The sequence below is a fragment of the Mobula hypostoma genome, chromosome 1, assembly GCF_963921235.1.
Source record: "Mobula hypostoma chromosome 1, sMobHyp1.1, whole genome shotgun sequence".
In the NCBI taxonomy this organism is placed as follows: Eukaryota; Metazoa; Chordata; class Chondrichthyes; order Myliobatiformes; family Myliobatidae; genus Mobula; species Mobula hypostoma.
In genome coordinates, this window is record NC_086097.1 from 57,567,235 (window position 1) to 57,590,686 (window position 23,452).

The following is a 23,452-nucleotide window of genomic DNA, read 5'->3' on the forward strand; positions in this document are numbered from 1 at the left end:
TTGAATTTTTCTGGTAAATGGAATGTAAAGAAACTGAAGATATGCTACAATGTAAAGAAGTGATGTGAATGCAAACTGTTGCTGTATTTATTTTCTGCTGCCTATTTCTTCCCATTTCCTTTCCTTTTTAATGCTGGGTGGTGGAAAATGTACACCTTGGTTCAACTCAGTTTTAAAGAACACAAACCAGTTAACAACAGCTGGTCTTTTACCTCCTGTCCAGTTTTATTTCCATTGAGCTTAATACGAATGAAAATCACGTGTAGTGTTTGACCAGCTGTCATGCAGATAGCGAACACTTTATGCTTTCAACAAAGTTTAAAATAACCACAATATCTCAAGTTGAATGTGCTGTATATTTGCTCATTATATTGTGAAGGTCACAGGAAAATAGTTTTTCCAGCTCTTTTATGTCCTAACCAGTATTCATCTTCACTTAGCAATCATCTCTGGAATATTACTACTGCAGGTAGTTGAAAGACATGTTGTGATCTGCTATTGTATACTTAGTGAAAAATGAAAATTAAGCATTTTAACAATATGATATCTGGCTGTAAAATTGGTCTTTGTCAATGTGCAAAACATATAGGAGCCACCATCTGACAGTTTTTGTTATGTTGTTGTGGTGCCACAATGGCAGTAAACTCTGAGTGACAGCTGGTACTTCATCCATTTTACTAATACAATTTAATTCCATAATCATTTGTGAATTTATAGTATCTGCCATGTTTGTCAAACTCCTGTAGCTTGTAGTAACATAAAATCTAGTATCATGACAATTCAAACCGTATGTTACAAATCAGTTTGGTACACATCATATGATTCAATTAAAGGAGCTTTCTGGCCATTATTATGCATCATCTGCAAAAACTGAATAAAAATGCCCTGTAAGAAGTGACTTAAATATCATACAGAATAATAGATTGATGAGCATAATTTAATACATCTTATTGCTTATGTGATACTGGTAAGCTCAGTTCTGATCGCTTCACTACAGGAAGGATGTAGAAACTATAGAAATGATGCAGAGGAGATCTACAAGGATGTTGCCTGGATTGAGGAGCATGCCTTATGAGAATCGGTTGAGTGAACTTGGCATTTTCTCCTTGGAGCGACAGAGGATGAGAGGTGACCTGATAGAGGTGTATAAGATGATGAGAGGTATTGATCGTGTGGATAGTCAAAGGCTTTTTCCCAGGGCTGAAATGGCTAACATGAAAGGGCACAGTTTTAAGGTGGTTGGAAGTAGCTACAGAGGGGTTGTCAGGGTAAGTTTTTACGCAGAGAGTGGTGAGTGTGTGGAATGGGCTGCCAGCGACTGTGGTGGAGGTGGATACAATAGGGTCTTTTAAAAGACTCCTGGATAGGTACATGGAGCTATGGGTAACCCTAGGTAATTTCTAAAGTAAGTCATGTTCGGCACAACATTGTGGACCAAAGGGTCTGTATTGTGCTGTAGGTTTTCTATGTTTCTCTGTTCTATGTCACTACCAGTTTATCTTGATACCCTGAGCTGTTACTGCTTTCTGACACAGTCCAGCCAAAACTTTCTCCTTCTTCTGTGTACTTAGTGTGAGAATTGGAGTAGTATTCGTGATTTAAAGTACTTTTTTAGATCTTTACTGGTTAATTGATCACCAGAAGATGAAGGAACTGAGACCAAAGGTGGACATAATAGGTCTGGAACTCACAGGACAACTGAACAGTCAGAATTGGAAATTGTGCAATAGAACAACTGTTAGGAGACGAAACATAGGAGGGCTCATCCACATTTTGGGTGAAGCTCCAAATTAAAACAGGTAAAATTATGCTGATGGGATTATACGATAGGCCCACTAGTAACCACTAAGGAGTAGAGGAACAGATATATAGATATATTATGGAAAAGTGCATGAACAACAGAGGATTGTCATGGTGGGGGACTTTAACTTCCCCAGTATTAATTGGAACATCCTTAATGCAAGAGGCTTAGATGATGTGGCTTTTTTTTCAGAAGGGTTCTTGAAACAACATTGGACAATCTAGTAGAGTTGAAAACAAGCAAGAATTGTTTTTGGGGAATGAGCCAGGCCAGGTGACAGACCTGATAGTGGGTGATCGTTTTGGGAATAGTGACCACAACTCATTATGTTTTAACATAGATATGAGTAAGAATAAAATCAAATCTTACTGGAAGGTACTAAATTGGGAGAGGACAAATTACTACAGGATAAGACAGAGACTAATGGGTGGTGACTAGGAGCAGCTGCTGTCGGACAATTCCATGTCTGATATGTGGGAGCTGGTTTGGGACCACTGATCAGAGATCAAGGGCAGTATGTTCCAAAAAAGAGTAAGGACGAGGACGATAATGTAACGGAACCCTGGAGGACCCAAGGGGTCCTAAATTTAATGAGGACATATACAGAAGGTTTAGAAAGCTAAAATCAGACTGAGCCCTTGTGGAGTATGATAGCTGAAAAGTGCTAAATTAGGTGATTGGGAGGCCACAAAATGTCCTTGGTGAGTAGGATCAAGGAGGATCCCAACATATGTTACACTTATTTTAAGAAAAAGAGAATAACTAGAGAGAGGGTAGGTCCACTCAAGGATAAAGGAGGGAATTTGAGCTTGGAGTCAGGGGAAAAAAATGGCTGAGGTATTAAATGAGTACTTTGTATTAAGAAGGATTTAGAGGATAGTGAAGGTAGAATGCCAAATGTGCTGGGGCATTTTGAGATTAAGGATAAGGTAGTGCTGGATCTTTTGAAGGTGTTAAGTTCCCAGGGCCTGATGGCATGTATCACCAGAATATTGAAAGAATCAAGTGAGGAGACTGGGGGCTTTGACAAAGATCTTTGTTATCACTACCAACTGGCGACGCTGGCAGGTAACAAATGTTTTGTGTTTCTTCAAGAGAAGGGGTAGAGATAATTGAGATACCTCTAGGCCAGTAGCCTCACATTAGAAGTAGTGAAGCTGTTGAAGAGGGCACATGGGATTGGATTTATGCACATTAAAAAAGGCATGGCCTACTTAGGAGCAGTCAGCATGACTTTGTGTGGGGCAGGTCATGCCTTACAAACTTAATAGAGCCTTTGAGGAGGTGACAAAGGATCTTAATGAGGGTAAGGTATTAGACATTATCTACATGGACTTGGGTAAGGCACTTGATAAGATCCCTCATGGTAGGTTGATTCAGGAGATAAAGATGCGTGGGATCCAGACTGAATTGCAAGTTTGGATTCAAAACTGGTTTTCCCTTAGGAGACAGAGAGTTGATGTGAAAGGTTGTCATTCTGCCTGGAGGTGCATAAAGAATAGTGTTTTGCAAGGACTGGTGCAAGAACCTCTGTTGTTTGTGATTTATATCAGTGATGTTGATGATAACGAGATGAGTGACTTGTAAATTTGAAGATGACACCATGATTGGTGAAGTTGTACACAGTGTAAAGGACCATCAAATAATACAGAGGGATGTACACACGGACCGAAAAGCCACAGATAGAGCATAATTTGGGCAAGTGATGTTGCACTTTGGGAAGTCAAATGAAAGGAAAAGGTATATAGTTAATGACAGGCCCTTTAATAGGTACAGAGGGCTTATGGAGTTCAGGTCCATGGTTCACTGAAAGAGACTACGCAAATGGATTATGTGGTAAAGAAGGCATAAAGCATACCTGCCTTCATTTGCTGAGGTGTTGAGTATAAGAATAAGGAACCCATGTTGCAATTATATAAAAATTCAGTCAGCCTGGACTTGGTGCATTGTGTACTGTTCTAGGCACCCCGTTATAGGAAGGATGTGGAGACTGTGGAGAGGGTGCAGGCATGTTTCCCTGGATGCAGCCTGGATTAGAGAGTATGAACTTTAAGGAAAGGTCAGACTGATTTGGGTTGTTCTCCCTAGAGGGTCAGAAGGTTAAGTTGAGATCTGACAGAGTTTCTTATGAGAAGTATAGATAAGGTAGACAGCCAGAATCTTTTCCGCAAGGTAGCAATGTCAAACACCAGAGGCCATGCTTTTAAGTTAAAGGGGTAAAGTTTAAAGATGAAGTGAGAGGCAAGTTTTTTTCAATGCAGATAGTATTAGGTACCTGAAATAGGTAACCAATGGTAATGGTGGAATCTGACTATGGTGGAGCTTAAGAGGCTTTTGGATATACACATGAATATGAAGGGAATGCAGGGATATAGATGATAAACAGGAGGAGGACATTTACTTTAAATTGGCATCATGATTGGCACAATATCATTGGCTGACACTCCAGGGAAAACAATCCCATTTTGTCCAATCTCTCCTAATAACCACTACACTCCAATCCAGGTAACATCCTGCTGAACCTCTTCTGTACCCTTTCCATGCCTTCACATACTTCCTAATAGTGACCAGATAGTCAAAATATTCAATTATAATAATCCAAACATGACTGATCCAAAACATTATACAGCTGCTACATGACCTGTCAACTTTCATACTCAGTGCCCCAACTAATGAAGCCAAGCATGCTGTACATCTTCTTAAAAACCCCAATAACTTGTGTAGTCATTTTTGGAACTTTTCATGCATCTCACCATTGTAACATTACTCAAATTATTTTTCTTGTCTGTGCTCCGCTTTTGCTTTTATTATCTTTACTTGACCATTTGTCATAAATATTTTATTTTGCTCGTTAAGTATACATCATTCAGGATTTGCACAAACCACACTACTAGTTTGATATGATTTTACTTGAACTTTAATTGTAAATTCTGTTTTGCTATTATGTTCTATTTCACTTTCTCACTGGTGAAATAATCTAATCACCGAAAGCTCACTTATGCAATTATTTGTTTATGCTTTTGCCTTCTTGTGTTTATTCACAAAATCGTATTTGCACAAGCATCTCACCTTTGTCTAAACTGACTTTTTTGGTAGTGAATTGCAGGCCAATCATCAACAAGTCTTTGTGTATGTCCTAATAGTTAATCCTTCAGAAAAGATGAGGTCACACATTAACTACATGCATGTCCCAGCTGTCAGCATCTGTCATGCTATCAGCCATCAACAAAGAAATTTGGAGACAAGTGTGTTCCTGATAGTCTTGTGATCTGAGAAGGGTCAAAAAGAGTACTTTAAAATAGCTTGATGCATGTTAGTGAGTTGCAATAAATGTGTCTTGCATGGTATTTTCAAAATTTCTGATCAAAAAGATGTGCTCCTTTTGCCATTATCTTATGAAAATTAGAAGCCTTTGTTTTCCTTTTAGGTAATCAATGTAAAGTTTTTTTGGCATAAGATGAAGTCAGCATAACAAATATATCACCTCGCCATTTCAATTGCCCTAATACATGTCAAATCTATTTAGTTTATGTCAGAGTCCCCTTTTCTATGAATTGCGAATATAAGACTTTGGAATTATCACTTCATTTGAAATCAATCTTAATGTCTTATGATTTTATATTTTATGATAGACTTGGTTTAGAACTAATAAGTGGCTGAGTTAGTCCTGTCCCAGTGGCAGGAAGTCCCAAGCAGTTAGAGATCAAAGCAGATAAAGGTATGACATGGGATAATGATGAACCACATCAACAGAATTTGGTCCATTAGGCTTTCAGAGTTCAGGTTTATCTCTTGAAATAAGTATTTATTTCTCATCTGGATTTATATATTTATAAGAGACATTACATTTATCTATTTATACTTACAGTTCTGAGCTATTTCATGAGCATTTTAATATTATTACTGTTTGTTCATTAATTTTTATTATGATCTGTTTCAGTATCATGTCAGTAGCAAAAGATGAAGAACCTGAGAACTTAATTCAGCCTCCTCTACATTCAACTGCCCCTGAGAGTCTTCCATCACATGTGCAAGCTCCAGCACCCCCTTGTCAATCACTGGCTCAATCTGCATCCACTGAGGAGAGTAGCTCAACAATCTCTGTTACTGAAACCGAGACTGCTGATCGAAACATTTCTGAAGGAGAGATCCTAGTAAGCCATGAGCAGATGGCTGCAGCAAACGGTATGACTATTGAAGACCATTAACAGGCCATTAATTATGTAGGAAGTAGAATGTTACACAGTACTGTAGAAATAGAATTATGTGCCGTGTTGAAAAATGCTAGCCATAGTTCACTGAAAGCTAAATAGATTAGAGACCTGGATGGTGCAGGGTATAAGCTATCTTTTCAGCTTATCATATGCTTGAATTGCATGCAGATGAATGGGTTGAAGGTTTAGTTTTTTGGTTGAGAAATGCTGAACAATTTCATCCATATGGTAGTGAAAGTAGATACATGATCTAAGAGTGCCCAGTTAAGGATAAATTACACTACTTCAAATCAGCCACTGAGAGAAACCAAAACACTTGTACACATGTTTTTGTGCACCAGATAAGCATAACAGATTGAGCTGTACGATTCAATACGACAGATAGGATCATAACGTCATACAGCATGGAAGCATGCCATTCTGCCCATAACATCCATGCTGACACGTGGGCACCCATCCATTTTAATTTCCATCTTCCAGTACTTGGCACATATCCTTCAATTTGTATACTTTTCAAGTATTTGTCCAGGCATCTCTAATGCCGTTGGTGACTCTGCTTCCACTGCTCTCTCTCTGACATTGTATTTCTTTCCTAAACTATTCCAATATCCTTTCGTCCTCGTGTTTATGACGTTGGTGGCTCCACTAAATGTAGAGGGAGTTTAGGAATTTGAGGGAATCTGTTGGATATGATTTTATGCCAGAAAGTGGCACCATTGATCAACTGTGGTATATTTGAATGGTGCAGTAGGCATGAGAAACAATGTCCTATCACTGTTTCTATTTCTTATGCACCTTTCCAGTACTTCTCTTTGCTTATATTCTCTGTAGAAGTTAATAAGTACATTGCAGTTCACTTTTCCTTGCCTATATGGGCATGGTGTCTAGGTGGTTGAAGACTTCTAATACGGGGTGACAGCTAATATAGCCAACATTAACAATGCTGCCTCACAGATCAAATAATCAAGTTCTAATTCTGACTCAAACAGATTGCACATTCTCTCTGTGATTATGTAGGTTTCCCAGAAGGATTAAAGTGTCTTCTCTCTTGTCAAAGATATGTAGGTTAATTGGCAACTGTAAATTGGCCCGAGTGTAGATGAGTGACATAACAACCAGGAGGGTATTGAAAAGGTGACAAAGAAATAAATGCGGGACTGGGATTGATGGAAATGTTGTGAGAACGAGCATGGACTCAATGGACTAAATGTTTTCCTTTGTGTCATAAAGAATTATGGGAATATCAAAAGAGAGGCAGATGTGCACAGGAGGCCAGAGTCTGGAGGGGTGAGATCATTAAGAAGCTTAAGATTTTGGATGAAAATTAAATTTAAGCACTGAGGCCAGCAAGAAAGGAACGAAGGATACATTGTTCTAGACTGGTATATGATAAGGTAGGCAGAAGTTTCTATGATCTGAATTTGATCAAAATTAATGCTCTTGGAGGATGGGAGATCACCTAGAAGAATAATTCTCCCAGTGGCCTTAGTTACACTTAGCATCAATGGCAGGCTATTATTTATATATTTGACACCAGGCTACAAAAATAGATACTCCAAGCCAAGCTTTGTCATGGCAAGAGGTTACCAGTGGACATTGACAATGCTTTATGATGTTCTCCAAATTTCCTTAAATTATGTAACATCTTCACTAACTCAGGGAATCCTTGGTCTTTGACCATTTCAGTGAAGATAAAACATTCTGGCTGGTATTGATACCCTTGAGTCCATTTATTGGGAGAAGAATCTCACAAACTACTCACCTGTCTATGCTGTCGAGCACCTCTCATGCCATCTTTGGCAGAATCTGTGGGACTCACATTAGCCTATCAGCCATTTTAAAACCCAGAGAATGGAGTGGAAGCAAGCTGTCTTTGATTCCAAAGAGCCACCTAGGAGAGGAGAGGGAGAGGCAGAGGCCTTAATACCAACTGAATTGAATATTTAGCAGATTGAAAGACTTTCAGTAGTCTGTTGGGATTAGATCTTAAATCAACACCAAAATGGTGTGACAGGCACTGCAGGAGTTTTGCCCTCGTATTTTCCAGTGAGTACTGAATAGACAATATATGTAATTATGGTATGTGTAGGAGGGAATCATTTTCATTTCAGAGAATCAGTATAATTTTGAATTTCAGAATGAGTAATTCTTATGCCTGTGTGATTCTGAATTTTCTCTGTTCTGGTGTGTAATTGTCATCATTTTTTCAGCCTTAGCAGAAGGAGGTATATTTCTTCCAAACCTCAGTGATAGTCTGTCTAGCACACTCCTTGATGCTCAAGAAATGGTAAGTTTGCAAAACATGTCTTTTTTTACAATTTGCCCACTGAATTCTTTGCATTAAAATTCACTGCTATCCTCACTATTTCTTAATTTTATTTCCTTTGTTTTTCCTCAGCATTCTGTTTCAATGTTTTTCTATTACAAAAGAGGAAATCAGCCAGTGTCTCAGCTACTAATTGCTACCTAATGATCCACTAGAAATGGAAGTATCAATGTCAGCAGTGGACAGGAACAGGCTCTGTAAAGAAATGCCTGTGTGCATTCACTGTATTAATTATGGTTAAATAATGGCAATTTGGCTGAAGTGTTGCAAGCTATAGAGCAGCTAAGGTATCCCCCCCATCTTAAAATTAATGTATTCAGAAAAAGAACAGGACACAGAATTAGCAAGAGAAACAGAGGAGTAAAATAAGATCTGAAATCTTATCCCTTTCCATTATCAACTCTAAGTGTCATAGAGCTTAAATGCTAGACATTCTTTATTTCTATTCCAACTGAATATTGAAAATTATTTATATAGCAGGCTGTGTCTTTTAGATGCATAAACAAATGGTGAACTCTGTTCTAGACAAAACTCTATTTTTGAAATGTGAATACATGCCAAAAATGAGAAGCTTGGTTTTTTAATGTCATCAATGAGATCATAATCAATAAATTGCCAAATTATCCCAAAGAATGTGAATTATCAGCAACACTTGATTATTACATTACCCTCAGAGACAAGTAGTCAGTAAATGTAAATTGATGCATTACTGTCATTAACTGTTTTTGATTGCATTCATATTCTTAATATAAAATGTCAAGAAAATAGACAACTTTACAGTAAATGTAATGGATGTAAAGGATTGCTAGGGGCAATATACAGGCAAAGTCTAAAGGGAGTTTTATATGCATTTAATAGGAATTTGGAGAAGTTAAAAACAGGTAGGTATCATTGATCTCCACAGGGCTCCAATCCCCTTATTCAACTTCCCTCATTGTTCTTCCTAGAGATCTATTGTACTTCTGTAAGTCCTAATTGCCACCGATGTGGTGAAGGCAAAGGACAGACAACATGTTACCACATGGTGCTCAATGATCACTGCAAACAATTGTAGCCAGACAAACTTATAACACTGATATGCTGATTTAGAATAGCACAAAACCTGCAAGTTTATTTAATTTTAAATGTAATTCTTGATATATACAGCAGGTGGTGTTATGAGTTCTCTTCTCACATTTTGATATCTTCCTCTGGTTCTTTTTTCATTTAACTTGGTGACTGGAACATCAGAAACCTAAACATCCAAATGCTAATTACTGCAGGTACAGCAAAATAAAATGAAAGCAAATATGCTAGAAGGAAATGCTCCTCTAACTATGAAATAATTCTAGTATTTACTCATTTCTAAAATCCAGACATTATGAAAATAAACAATTGTTTTAACCATTTTATTTTTCTTGTGTCATCTCTTGAAATTTATCCATTCCATCCCTCCATTAGACACATCCTCCTCCATCCCAGCTACCTAGTATTGAATGTATTAGCCAAGGCTCATGGGCCACCCTGCCAATATTTAAGCAGCCAGAAGCTCAGGAACAACAGGATGAATATGAGTGGTGCTGGGGGGGACAGTGGGGAAGGATGCAAGGTAGATTTATTTACTAAAATATTTTGCAGGCAGCAGGAAAGTCAGTATTCCAACCAAATTGATTTGCATTACAGGTATTCTCCCTTCCCCCCCCCTATCTCTCTCTCCTCTCCCCCCCCCCCCCACTTCTCTTTCATTTATGATGGACCAAACAATAAGTGGTCAAAGCTTCTTGGTTGGTGATTTTTTATTGTTATTTTTGCTCAGGGATATAGCGTGGTAACAGGCCCTTCCAGCCCAATGAGTCTGTGACCCCTATTACAACCAGTGACCAATTAACATCCTTTGGAATGTGGGACGATCCATAGCACCCAAAGGAAGTGCTTTGGGTCAGGCAGAGAATATATAAACTTCTTACAGACAGCAAGTCTCTTGAGTCTTGAGCTTGGCTGCAGGACCCTCGAGCCTTGGGTTCTTGAGTCTTGAGTTTAACTGCAGGATTGTCAAGGCTAGGGTTCTTGGAGCTCAGAGACAGACTGGGAACTGAAAATCAACATAGAGCCAGGACTTATCCTTCAACAAGCCAGGACTCATCTTTAACATGACACTAACCTGAGACAGGACAGAACATAAACAGAGTCAGGACTTATCCTGAGACAAGCCAGGACTCAACTTCATCTGCACACCAAGGTGGGACAGGTCTCTCCATCAGGTAACAGCAGAATGGCTAGACTTACCCAACAGAGGCAAAGCCAAGTCAAGACAGATTCCACCCCCCCCACACAGGGCAACAGCAAAACAGTCTGACTTACCCCACAGAGGCAAGGACAAGACAAGACAAGACCCCCATAGGGCAATGGCAAAACAGCCTGACTTACTCCACAGAGGCAAGGACAAGAGACAACACCAAAGAACAGACAGATAGATCCATCTCTGCTCCAGGGTAGCTCTGAGTCTCAGTTCAGCCAGCAACCTCAGCTGGCTACAGATACATCCAGATCCCTACCTAGCTCAGAGTAGCAGGCAGCCACTCAGCTGGCCCAGGAAACAGCCAAATCCATATCACAAAGACTACTCCAACAAGTGGCAACAAGGCTCCATGAAGCAGTGGTTCTCCAACCAAGCCTAGAGATCACAAATGGTTTCACTAGCAGATTGCTCTAAGGGGGACTGACAGGACAAACCAGCAGCCCACCCCCACCCCCAAGGCTACTTATATTGCAAGCCCAAAGATGGGAATCAGGTGCCTATGATTAACTCAAACAAGGGACAGCTGGAAGACCCGGAGTCCTGAGTCCACGGACCAGACCGTGAACTGGAATGCGGACTTCACGGACCGGACCATGACAGTACCTTAATATTGTGAATCAGGACGTACCTGCAGAATGGGATAATGTGCAAGAGACAATTAGGAAAGAGATCAGGCATCAGAAAGAAACAATGAGGGAAAAAAAAGTGATACATTCTGACAATCTGGTGACTTGCATCCTAAGGTTTTTGTTGAGGATGGCCATAATGTCAAAGTTCAATAGATTCTAGAATGGTTCCCACAGATTAAAAGGCAGCAAATGACATCTCATTATTTAAGAAAGGAGAGAAGAAGAAAATGGAGAACTACAGACCAGTTTGCCTCAGGAGTAGGGAAATGCTATTAAGGAGTACAATAGCATTAAGATTGGGCAGTATTAACATGCTTTTATGAAAGAAATTCCTGTTTTGCAATTCATATAGTGAGTTCTTGAGGTTGCTACTGGCAGTGGATGTGGTGTACGTGAACTGACTGAAAGCCTTTGATAAGGTGTCATACAAGTGATTATTAAAGAAAATGAGACTATATGGCTTTTGGGGTAATATACCGATTTGATTTCATGACAGAAAATAGAGAGTGGGAACAAAAGGATCACATTTGGCTTGTGAGACTGTAATGAGTGAGTGCTGCAGCTATTCATAATCAACGTCAGTGATCTAGCTGAAGAGTTCAAAGATAATGTATCCAGTTTTACTGACGCAAACCTGGTAGAGGTTGGGTTTGTGGTGATTGCAGACAGCAAGTCAAGTGAATGGCTCAGGGTATGGGAAATGAAGACAATGTGGGGAAAATGTAAAGTTATCTGTAATGGACAAAAAATAGAAAGTCATAATATTTTTAAACTGATGACAGATTGAAAGTTCCTGAAATTAGAAGTGACTTGGTGTTCTTATGCTAAAATATTTAGTGATAAAATTTGCAGGTATGGTATGCAATTAAAAAGGCAAGCTACATGTTAGTCTTTATTGCAATAAATATTTGAGTACAAAAATAAATGCATATTAGTAGAATTTTATAAAATGCTGGGGAGACCGTATCTGGAATATTTCGTACGTCTGGTCTCCCTTCTTAAGGAAGGACATACATGTGACAGAGGGACTATAATAAAGATTTACCAATTGATCCTTGGGCTGAGATCTTATCCTTTGAGGAGGCGTTGATAAGATTGGGCTTATATTCTCTAGAGTTCAGAAGACAAGGGGGTAATCCATTTGAAATTAGTAAATTCTTACGGGGCTTGACAGGATAGATTCAGGGATAAAAAAATAGAAACTGCAGAAAAATAGCTCAGCAAACCAGGCAGTTTTTGTGGGAACAGAAACAGTTAATGTTTTAGATTGAAGACGTGTCATCAGAACTGAGCAGAGTTCCGATGAAGGGACTTCAACAGAAAAATTAATTGTTTCACTTTCCACAGATGGCCTGATCTGTTGAGTTATTTTCCTGCATTTTCTGTCATTTCAGAGTTGCAGCACCTGCAACTGAGGAGAAAGGAACTGGGAAGATTTTTTCTTTGTCCTGAGGAAATGTTCCTGGATGAAAAAAAGAAGCAGCATTCATTCAAAGGAGAAAAGGTGGAAGAAATAGAAATTTAAGAGCATCTCCACCCTGAGCTAGAGAGCACTAGATTTTTTTGGTATGTGCAACCTGTAATTCTGTGAATTGGTTGTTAAACATGGAATAACTGTCGGGATTTTTGAATCATATGTCTTAAATTTATGTTCAGTGTTATCATGGTGAACTAGGCCTCATAGCTAAGACCCAAAAGTATCAAAATAACTTGTTACTTTACGCCAACAAAATGAGGATGCTCAATCTAGTGCTTTATACAGAAACCCAGAATTACAACTTGTTAACTGCAAATTATCTTGAAAATATAGTTCAAGCATGAAACAGGATGTTATTAAGGATATTATAGGAGTTATAAAAATGCTAACAGTTTATTTGCATTTCTCTCTTAAATTTAACTATTTTGGTTTGCTCAGGATGAAGATCCTCCCAGTGAGGGACAAGTTATCTCAAAGCCATGCAAAGGACTACACAAGTACTCACTTGGCAGAATGTTACCCAAAGTTAGCCAGTGTATATATCCTCCACAAGTACATCATCATGAGGTAAAATGTAGTGTACTTTGTAATAGGTTTGTTGCTTTGTATGGATTCTCCATTAACTATGTACTACACCAAAGTAGAGTCTGGATGCTACATGGAAAAATGCTTCAAGGATTCTGATGATTACTGAGAAAGAGAAAGGCCATTAGGAATCCATAATATTGCCTCCAGAAAAGAAAGCCATATTTTATAAACTTATTTAAATTTTTCTGAGAAAGTCATCGGGGGCAGGGGTGGGGGTGTTGGTGGATGAAAAAAATTCTGGTTGTTGCGTCTATCTGGAGGTCAAAGTCTGTTGTCAATAGGAATTTGACTCATTGATTAAAGAATTGGCTGCATTCTTGTAGGCAAAAAGTTGCAGAAACTCAACAGTTCCATTGCTTCCAAATTTAAATTTTCAGATTAATTTTTTTCACATTCTAACCCTAAGCTTTTTCCTTCCCAGGAGTTTGCATTGTTGCTAGTAGGAAGAAAGTCTGATTACTGATTACGTACAAATTAAATGTCCTCCATCATTTAATAATGTTTGTGACTGATTGAACTGTAACATCAACACTGCATTGCCATCAGTCCACAGTAACATTCAATCCCGTACTTATCAAGCATCTTTTTTTTGTTCTTTAAAAATATTAATGTTCAGCAACTTCTCCATTGTACTTTGAGGCAGTAGTGAGCTCTCTGAACCTAAGTAAAAATACTTATGTAATAGATTGATTCTTAGGATGGGAGGTTTGTCCTATAAGGAGATTTTAGGCATACCAATTTAATTATCTCTAGTATTTAATAGAATGAGAAGTGATCTAACTAAAACACAGAATATTTATATGAGGCTTGGCAGAATAGATTCAGGGCTGATGCTTCACCTAACTGGGGTGTCTCAAAATAAGTGGTACCATACAGTACTGAGATTTCTTCACCCTGAAGCTGTTATTACTGAACCTTTGAAATATCTTTTCCCAGAGAAAATCAAGACCCAGTCAATGAGTATATTCTTGACAAGGTTTGGTGCTTTTTTTGAATGGATATATACAGTGCCATGCAAAAGTTTGGGCACCCCTGGTCAAAATTTCTGTTACTGTGAATAGCTAAGCGAGTAAAAGATGACCTGATTTCCAAAAGGCATTAAGTTAAAGATGACACATTAATATTTTAAGCAAGATTACTTTTTTACTTCCATCTTTTACAGTTTTATAATAACAAAAAAGGAAAAGGGCCCGAAGCAAAAGTTTGGGCACCCTGCATGGTCAGTACTTAGTAACACCCCCTTTGGCAAGTATCACAGCTTGTAAACGCTTTCTATAGCCAGCTAAGAGTCTTGTCTGGGGGATTTTCGCCAATTCTTCCTTGCAAAAGGCTTCTAGTTCTGTGATATTTCTGGGCCGACTTGCATGCACTGCTCTTTTGAGGTCTATCTACAGATTTTCGATGATGTTTAGGTCGGGGGACTGTGAGGGCCATGGCAAAACCTTCAGCTTGCACCTCTTGAGGTAGTCCATTGTGGATTTTCAGGTGTGATTAGGATCATTATCCTGTTGTAGAAGCCATCCTCTTTTTATCTTCAGCTTTTTTACAGGGTGTGAAGTTTTCTTCCAGAATTTGCTGGTATTTAATTGAATTCATTCTTCTCTCTACCAGTAAAATGTCTTGCATGCCACTGGCTGCAACAAAGCCCAAAGCATGATCGATCCAACCCCGTGCTTAACAGTTGGAGAAGTGTTCTTTTCATGAACTTCTGCACCCTTTTTTCTCCAAACGTATTTTTCTCCAAGCTCATTGCGGCCAAATGTTCTATTTTAACTTCGTCAGTCCACAGGACTTGTTTCCAAAATACATCAGGCTTGTTTAGATGTTCCTTTGTAAACTTCTGACGCTGAATTTTGTGGTGAGGACGCAGGAAAGGTTTTCTTCTGATGACTCTTCCATGAAGGTCATATTTGTGCAGGTGTCGCTGCACAGTAGAACACTGCACCACCACTCCAGAGTCTGCTAAATCTTCCTGAAGGTCTTTTGCAGTCAAATGAGGGTTTTGATTTGCCTTTCTAGCAATCCTACGAGCAGTTCTCTCGGAAAGTTTTCTTGGTCTCCCAGAGCTCAACTTGACCTACACCGTTCCTGTTAACTGCCATTTCTTAATTACATTACGAACTGAGGAAACGGCTACCTGAAAACGCTTTGCTACCTTCTTATAGCCTTCTCCTGCTTTGTGGGCATCATTTATTTTAATTTTCAGAGTGCTAGGCAGCTGCTTAGAGGAGCCAATGGCTGCTGATTGTTGGGGCAAGGTTTGAGGAGTCAAAGTATTTATAAAGCTTTGAAATTTGTACCACCTGGCCTTTCCTAATGATGACTGTGAACAAACCATAGCCCTAACAAACTAATTCAGGTCTGAGACCTTGGTAAAAGTTATCTGAGAGCTCAAATCTCTTGGGGTGCTCAAACCTTTGCATGTCACTGTATGTGTGTGTGTGTATGTGTAATGTAATGATGTAAAGATGATGTAATGTTAGTAAGCCCCACCTGCGGAGGGGTAAAAATGAGGTTTATCAATTTTTTTAATAAAAGAACTTGGAAAAAAAAAGCTATGCAAGAATGGGCATGTCTTATGAGGCATGGACAAGCAACTGAAACGCAGCAAACTGTAGAAACTAGCTAAAAATACAAACTGTTAAAAATGGAACTAGTAGTTAGTATCTCTCCCTACTTAGTGGAAATCCTCAGGGTGAAACCCCTGGAAGAGAGATGATTTCAATAAAAGATTTATGAAGCTATGGCTATAGCAAGCACCAGCAATAGCGAGACGATATCAGCAGAGAGTAGTGTCCAAGATCTCTACCATGCAAGTGGGAATTAGTTCTGTTAAATCATACCAAGGGATTTGGTTGGTTTTTTTTTTGAGTATATATTGTGAATCATCTTTCTGTGGATACCCACCATTTCATCCAACAAAGCAAGAAACAAGACAGTGAGCCACCTAAGATCGAAGAACCAGTGCGGTAACGAAATGCTTCAAGATGTAGAGGATTTAATTCGGCTGGATGTATAAGTTTACTTCTCATGCGAAGGATCTGAATTTGCTTTTCAGGAAGAACTGATTTTTTTTGAAGACTTTGATAAGTGACTGAATGAGATTAATTTTGTTTAAAAGTTGTGATATTGGAGAATTTGTTGTGAAAGGAGTTAAGCTGTATATATTTTTTTGAATTTGAATTTGTAGACATACTGACCTGAAACTGAAACTGAGGTTAACCATAATACTAAAAAAAAATAGGAATTCAGTAAGTTTCCTAACTAACTAGAGATAAATAAAAAGGCAACTGTTAGTCTGTAAACTTTTAAATAAGGAATCACACTAGATCTAATTAGTTAAAGAAATTGGAGTAATAAAGGTTATTCTAATGAATCTAACTGATTCTAACTAAAAAGGAAGTTGGTTTTTGTTGATACCTGACATTTGGAACCTAAGCAGAATGTTTAAATTTTGAATGGTGCCTACTCATGTAAATATTTTGTTTATATATCTTTTTATAAACAAAACTTACCTTCAGAAGTATGTTTTCTATTCACTGCCTCCTTTCGATACCTAGAGCTTCTGATCAACCACTAGCACCTAGATTAGTACTACGTAATTAGATTTTCTCATAAAGAGTGCAGCGACCAGTTGCAGGAGATAAGACAAGCACTACACAGGTGTTATAGATAGCTGGAGAGAAATAAGCAGTAACACAATTCAGAACTGTTCTGCTCAGTGTGGTTTCAAGCATTCAGGCTTCAAGAATGCTAGAAATGACTGTGAGTGAAAGTGAAACAATTTCAATACTTCATCAAGTTACGAAGAATTTGAAGGTATCAACAATCATCTTGAATGTTACAATGAAAAAGAAGATTTGGAGGATGCAATCATCAAAAGCACTGTATGAAGGAAGTCCGTTATCTGCACTCGGTGTCTGCGCTGACTTTGTTCAGTTGGTGGTTGTCTGTCGTATCCACCGATGACAGGAAACCTGTGTGGGAGAGTTTTTAAAGTGGAGAAGCCGTTGCACTGGGGTAGTTCCACTCTTTCAACCTCAGAAGTCCTGGTTCAGTGGTCACAGATGGGGTCTTCCTGGTTGCAGTGATGACCATGATTTATTTTATGCTTTATTATTTGCTTTCCATGGAGTGTTGCAGAACTGCCTTCTTGGCAGTTGGATCTCACTGTAAATCTCATACACCCACTCCACCAGAAATGACTTCACATGCATATCACCTATATCACTGGGGTATAAGGCCCACCAGATATCCTCAGCTGGTTTAGCTCGCCCATTGAAGCAGTGTACCAGGGGTGTGGCCATCGTTGCATGCAAACAGCTACTTGGAGCCACAGGTGAGCGCCGAGTGTCTTGGGGAAGGGGAGAACCAAAAGTGAGTGAGCTGGCCCAGACTGGACATGACAAAGCCCTTCACCAGAGGTGATGCCCCTCCCTGGATGCACCGTACATGACAACATAGAGTGGACGAATTCCTCCATGGATAACTGTTAGAAATAGCACACTGTTTTATAGTACTGCAGAGGTATTGGTAGTGTTCTAATTTGTCCTGTATTTAACTTAAATACATAATCTGTTATTCAGTTAATCAGAAGTTTGTCTTTTTTTTAATACTTCTTTAACTATTTCCATGAAACTTTGGCTAATTGGGGCGGCAGCTTAACTGTGCCAAAATATACTGGTCCCGATGTGTTCCAACCAGAATCCACTGTATATCTTAGAGTCATAGAAAAGAACAACACAGAAACAGGCCATTCAGCCCATCTAGTCCATGCAAAAACCATTTAAACTACCTACTCCCATTGACCTGCACCAGGACCAGAGCCCTCCATACCCCTACTATCTATGTACTTATCCAAACTTCATTTAAACGTCAAAATCGAGCTCACATGCACCACATGTGCTGGCAACTCATTCCACACTCATGACCCTCTGAGTGAAGAAGTTTCCACTCATATTCCTTTTAAACTTTTCACCTTTCACCCTTAACCCATGACGTTTGGTTGTAATCCCACCCAACCTCAGTACGAAAAGCCTGCATGCATTTACCCTATAAAATCTCCTCTCAATTCTCTATATTCCAAGGAATGAAGTCCTATCCTATTCGATCTCAGGTACTCCAGACCGGGCAACATCCTTGTAAATTTTCTCTTTACTCTTTCAACCTTATTTACATCTTTCCTGTAGGTAGATAACCAAAACTGCACACAATACTCCAAATTAGGCCTCACCAATGTCTTGTACAACTTCAACATAACATCCCATCTCCTGTACTCAATACTTTGATTTACAAAGGCCAATGTGCCAAAAGCTTTTTTTATGACCCTATCTACCTGTGATACCACTTTCAATGACTTATGGACCTGTATTCCCAGATCCCTTTGTTCTACCGCACTCCTTGGTGCCCTACCATTCACTGTGTAAGAACTACACTGGTTGGTCTTACCAAAGTGCAAGACCTCGCACTTTGTCTGCGTTAGGTTCCATCGGCCATTTTTCAGCCCATTTTTCCAGCTGATCCAGATCTCTCTGCAAGCCATGATAGCCTTCCTTACTGACCACTGCACCCCAATCTTGGCGTCATCCGCAAATTTGCTGATCCAGTTAACCACGTTATTATCCAGATCATTGATAAAGATGACAAACAACAACAGACCCAGCAGCAATCCTTCCAGCACACCACTAGTCACAGGCCTCCAGTCAGAAAGGCAACCATCTACTACCACTCACTGGCTTCTCCCACAAAGCCAGTTTACTACCTCATCTTGAATGCTGAGCGACTGAACCTTCTTGACTAACCTCCCAATGGGACCTTGTCAAATGCCTTACCAAAGTCCATGTCGACAACATCCACTGCCTTGCCTTCATTTACTTTCCTGGTAACTTCCTTAAAAAACTCTATAAGATTAGTTAGACATGACCTACCATGCATGAAGCTATGCTGTCTATCTTTAATCAGTCCATATCTATTCAAATACTTATATATCTGGTCCCTTAGAATACGTTCCAATAACTTTCCCACTACTGATGTCAGACTCAGTGGCCTATAACTTCCTGGTTATGTTTAGAGCCTTTCTTAAACAGCAGAATAACATTGGCTATCCTCCAATCTTTTGGTACTTCTCCTGTCCCTAAGGATGTTTTAAATATCTCTGCTAGGCCCCCGGCAATATTTACATTTGTTTCCCATAGGCCCTGGGAATTCATCCACCCTGTTTTGCCTCAGGACAGCAAGACATCTCCTCTGTAATCTGTATAGAGTCCATGAAGTTGGTGCCACTTGGCCTTACTTCTATAGACTGTTCTGAGTAAATCCAGATGCAAAAAATTTAAGATCTCCCTTGTCTATTTTGGCTCCACACATGGATTACCATTCTGATCTTCCAACATATGGAATACCATTCTTCTCTTTCATGTGTGTCTAACAAACAGAATAACAGGGCATGTATCACCAGATTCAAGCTCAGCTTTTGAATGGACATCTCATGCATTAAAGATTAATTCTTGAAATCCCTATCTACCTTGTCACAGTCCTTGCACTTTATTTGTTGCCCTGCATTGCACCTTCTCTGTAGCGGCAACACCATATTTTGCATTCTCAATCTTTTTACTACCTCAGTATGTTTACATATGGCATTGTTCATCTGAGTGGCATGCTGCCGAAGTTTTTCTTCTCAGTGCAATTGACAATAAACCAATACCAATGGTGGACAGTTAGGAATAGAAGCTTGTCAGCCTCGACATGCTTAGCTGGAGGACATCAGCATCTTTTTGTTGTGATGAATTTGTATATCTGTGGATTGGTTGTGAAAACAGGAAGGCTGGTGGGAATTGCCAATCATGTGATCTAGATTTATTTTCAGGCTTATCATTGATGAACCAGGTTTCAGTAGCCAGGGCCAAAATACAAGAGTATCATGTTACTGTCCTCCAACAAAATTAGGATACCAATCCTAAACTTCTAAAATAGCCCCAGAATTACAATTTATTAAGTCGAAATTATACTGAAAATATTGTTCAAACATGAACCAGGATCCCATTAGGGATAAAAAAAAGTTATAAATTCTAACTATGTCTACTGAGACTTCAAGAAAGCATTGGATTTCACAAGTTGAAGTATACTATCTCAGCAGGAGTTTGACTCATTGGTTTGGGAATTGGTTCCATTCCTATAACCCAGAGAATTGCCCTCACTCAGTAGTCCTTTGCTTGTTACATCTCCCAGACTAGTTTACATTACATGAGGAGTTGGGCAATAACTTTCCAATATAATTGTTCACATTATGGTCTTGAGTTCTTTTTCTTTCTCCAGTAGTTTGAAAGAGGAAGTTATATTGTACAAAAGTACAATTTAAAGCTAATGCATCATTTAATATTTGCCTGCCACCGAAACAGTTCTATGGCTAATGTCATCTTTCTGGCCCTACACTCATTTCTGGAGCATCTGGGCAGTAAAGACACTAATGTTAGAATACTGTTAATTGCCTACACCTCCACCTTCAATACTATAATTCCACCCAAACTCAACTCCAGACTCCTAAACCTGGGACTCAACCCCTCCTTTTGCAACAGGATCCTTGACTTCCTGACCAACAGACCGCTAGCAGTAAGGACAGACAACACCACAGCCACAATTATTCTCAACACTGCTGCCCCACAAGATTGCATTCTACTCCCTGTAGATTCACAACTGTGTGACCATATTCTGCTTTAACTTCGTCTGCATGTTTGCAGATGATAACACCTCACTGCGACATATCTCAAATACTGATGAGTCGGAGGACAGAAAAAAGAGAGAAAGCCAAGTGATATAGTATGATGACTGCAACCTTTCCCTCAATGTCAACAAAACAAAGCACTGGTCAATGACTTAAGGTGTGGGGAGTTGTGTTGCAACGAATGAGGCGAACCCAAGCGCAGGACACAGGCACGGAGGATGTGTTTGGATGCAGACGCGGGCGTGAGCGTTGAGTGGCAAACAGGAGAGTGTGCAGGAAGGCAGGAGACAGGCAGAACTGATCTTGACACTGAGCGACTGAGTTTCACAGGTAAACCTCGGAACTGGAGTAGAACTTAGAAAACTTATCTTGACACGAAGAGACTGGGTTTCGCAGGTAATTCTTGGTCCTGAAGCAAAACTTAGAACACACAGTCCTAAGCGGCCGGGAAACGTTAATTACCACACAGGCAAAACCAACGATCTGGCAACTAGTGGATGTAAAGCTGGGGTTCTTATGCTGCAGGTCTTGATGAAAACCAGGTATGCCATCATCAAAGGGAATTAGCAGAAAATGGGGAATTAACGGTCAAGACTGTGTCAAGTTGTAGTGCACATATTTCTGTACTTGGTGCTGAAGTTGAGAGGTTTAAGTGTTTCAAGTCACTAGGAGTGACCATCACCAACAGCCTGTCACCAGCGCTTTTGCTTTCTTAGAAGGCTACAGAAATTTGACATATCTCCTTTGATCCTCACCAGTTTTTATCAATGCACCAATCTGGATGCATCACAGCTTGGAATGTCAACTGCTCTGCCCATGACCACAAGAAACTGCAGAGAGTTGTAGACAACAGTTCAGCACATGATGGGAACCAGCCTCCCCTCCATGGATTCTGTCTATACTTTTCAGTGCCTCTGTAAAGCGGCCAGCATGATGAAACATCCCACTGCTCCAGACATTCTCTCTTGTTTTACCTTGTACTACTTCAGTGCACTGTTGTAATGAATTGATCTGTATGGATTGTCTGCAAGATTAGTTTTTCACTGTACTTCAGCACATGTGACAATAGTAAATCAATTTACCAGTTTGATGCTTCATTTGATTGTAATGTCAATTATGGCTTAACCTTGCACCTCTCTGCTCACCATGTATTACACTACTTTAAAAATATGCAAAGATTTCTTCCACTTCTCTTTGAGAAAGAGAAATTCAAAGACTCACCACTATCTAAGAGAAAAGAAGTAATATTTCTGTATTAAATGGACAACCCTTAGTTTTGAACAGTGACCCCTAGTTCTGTGTTTTCGCACAAGTGAACTTGTCCACCTTGTCAAGATTGCTCAGGCGTTCATATACAAACGTTTGTATTTCAGTTTCACTCTTCTAAACTCCAGCATTATTCATCTTAGCCCGTGTCAATATTCCTCTTAGGACCATGTGCCTACTCAAGGTGTTAGTCAATTTCATTTCTTCTGAGCTGCTTCCAACACATTAAAATCAATCCTTAAAAAAGGAGATGAAGGTGATGGAGCAGTGATTGACCGGTGTGTTGTCTGGGATAGAATGGTTCAGTTAGGAGGAGAGACTGGATAGGCTAGGATTGCTTTCCATGGAGCAGAGGCTGATGGGTGCCCTAACAGAGGTACACAAAATTATGGGGGGCACAGATTCAGAGGAAAGTAGAAACGATTTCTCCATAAGAAAGATGTCTAAAAAAATGAGGCATTGGTTTAAATTGAGGAGTAAGGGGGTTAAAGGCAATCTGGGGAAGTTTTTTTCACTGGGATGATGTTTGCAATCTGTGTACTGCCAGAAATAGTAGTGGGGGGGTGGTATTTCACAACATTTAGGGAGCTGGCTGAGCACCAATTAACAAGGCATAGAAGGATACAAATCCAGTGTTGGTATTGTGATTAGGGTAGATGGTACTCAATGGTTAGCAAGGATATTTCTGCCCTCAGAGTATTACTGAGACCACACAGTCTTTGTACAAACTCTCTACTTTGATTCCCTTAGTGATAAACAATGAAATTCTCTTTGCTCTCCTCAGTACTTGCAGTACCTGCGCAAAAACTTTTTTTCAAATCATGCACTGGACCACTCCCATCCCTCCATATCTCTGAGCTCCAAAACCTCTCACCATTTAGGTAATATGCTTTTCTTTTCCCTGCCAAAATAGAGATTTGCATATTTTTGCACATTGCCAGCTTTTAGCCCACTTTGTGACCTCTTTATATTCTCTTTACCACTAATTTTACCATATGTAAAAAAGGATGTGCTGGCATTGGAGAGGGTCCAGAAGTGGTTTACCAGAATGATCACGGGAATGAAAGGGTTTAATGTATGAGGAGCATTTCATGGCTCTGTACCTGAAGTTGCTGGAGTTAAGAAAAGTGAGAGGGGATTCTCATTGAAATGG

The 23,452-nt window shown here is 39.5% G+C and overlaps 1 protein-coding gene across 1 annotated transcript in view; it reads left to right on the forward strand.

Moving 5' to 3' along the window:
- kiaa0586 (KIAA0586 ortholog) overlaps positions 1-23,452 on the forward strand; it is a 538,659-nt gene that overhangs the window by 443,632 nt on the left and 71,575 nt on the right. Inside the window, exons 25-27 of the mRNA XM_063049620.1 lie at positions 5,742-5,986; positions 8,226-8,302; positions 13,164-13,292. Coding sequence (XP_062905690.1) covers positions 5,742-5,986; positions 8,226-8,302; positions 13,164-13,292 — 451 coding nt within the window. The remainder of the gene's footprint in view (positions 1-5,741; positions 5,987-8,225; positions 8,303-13,163; positions 13,293-23,452) is intronic.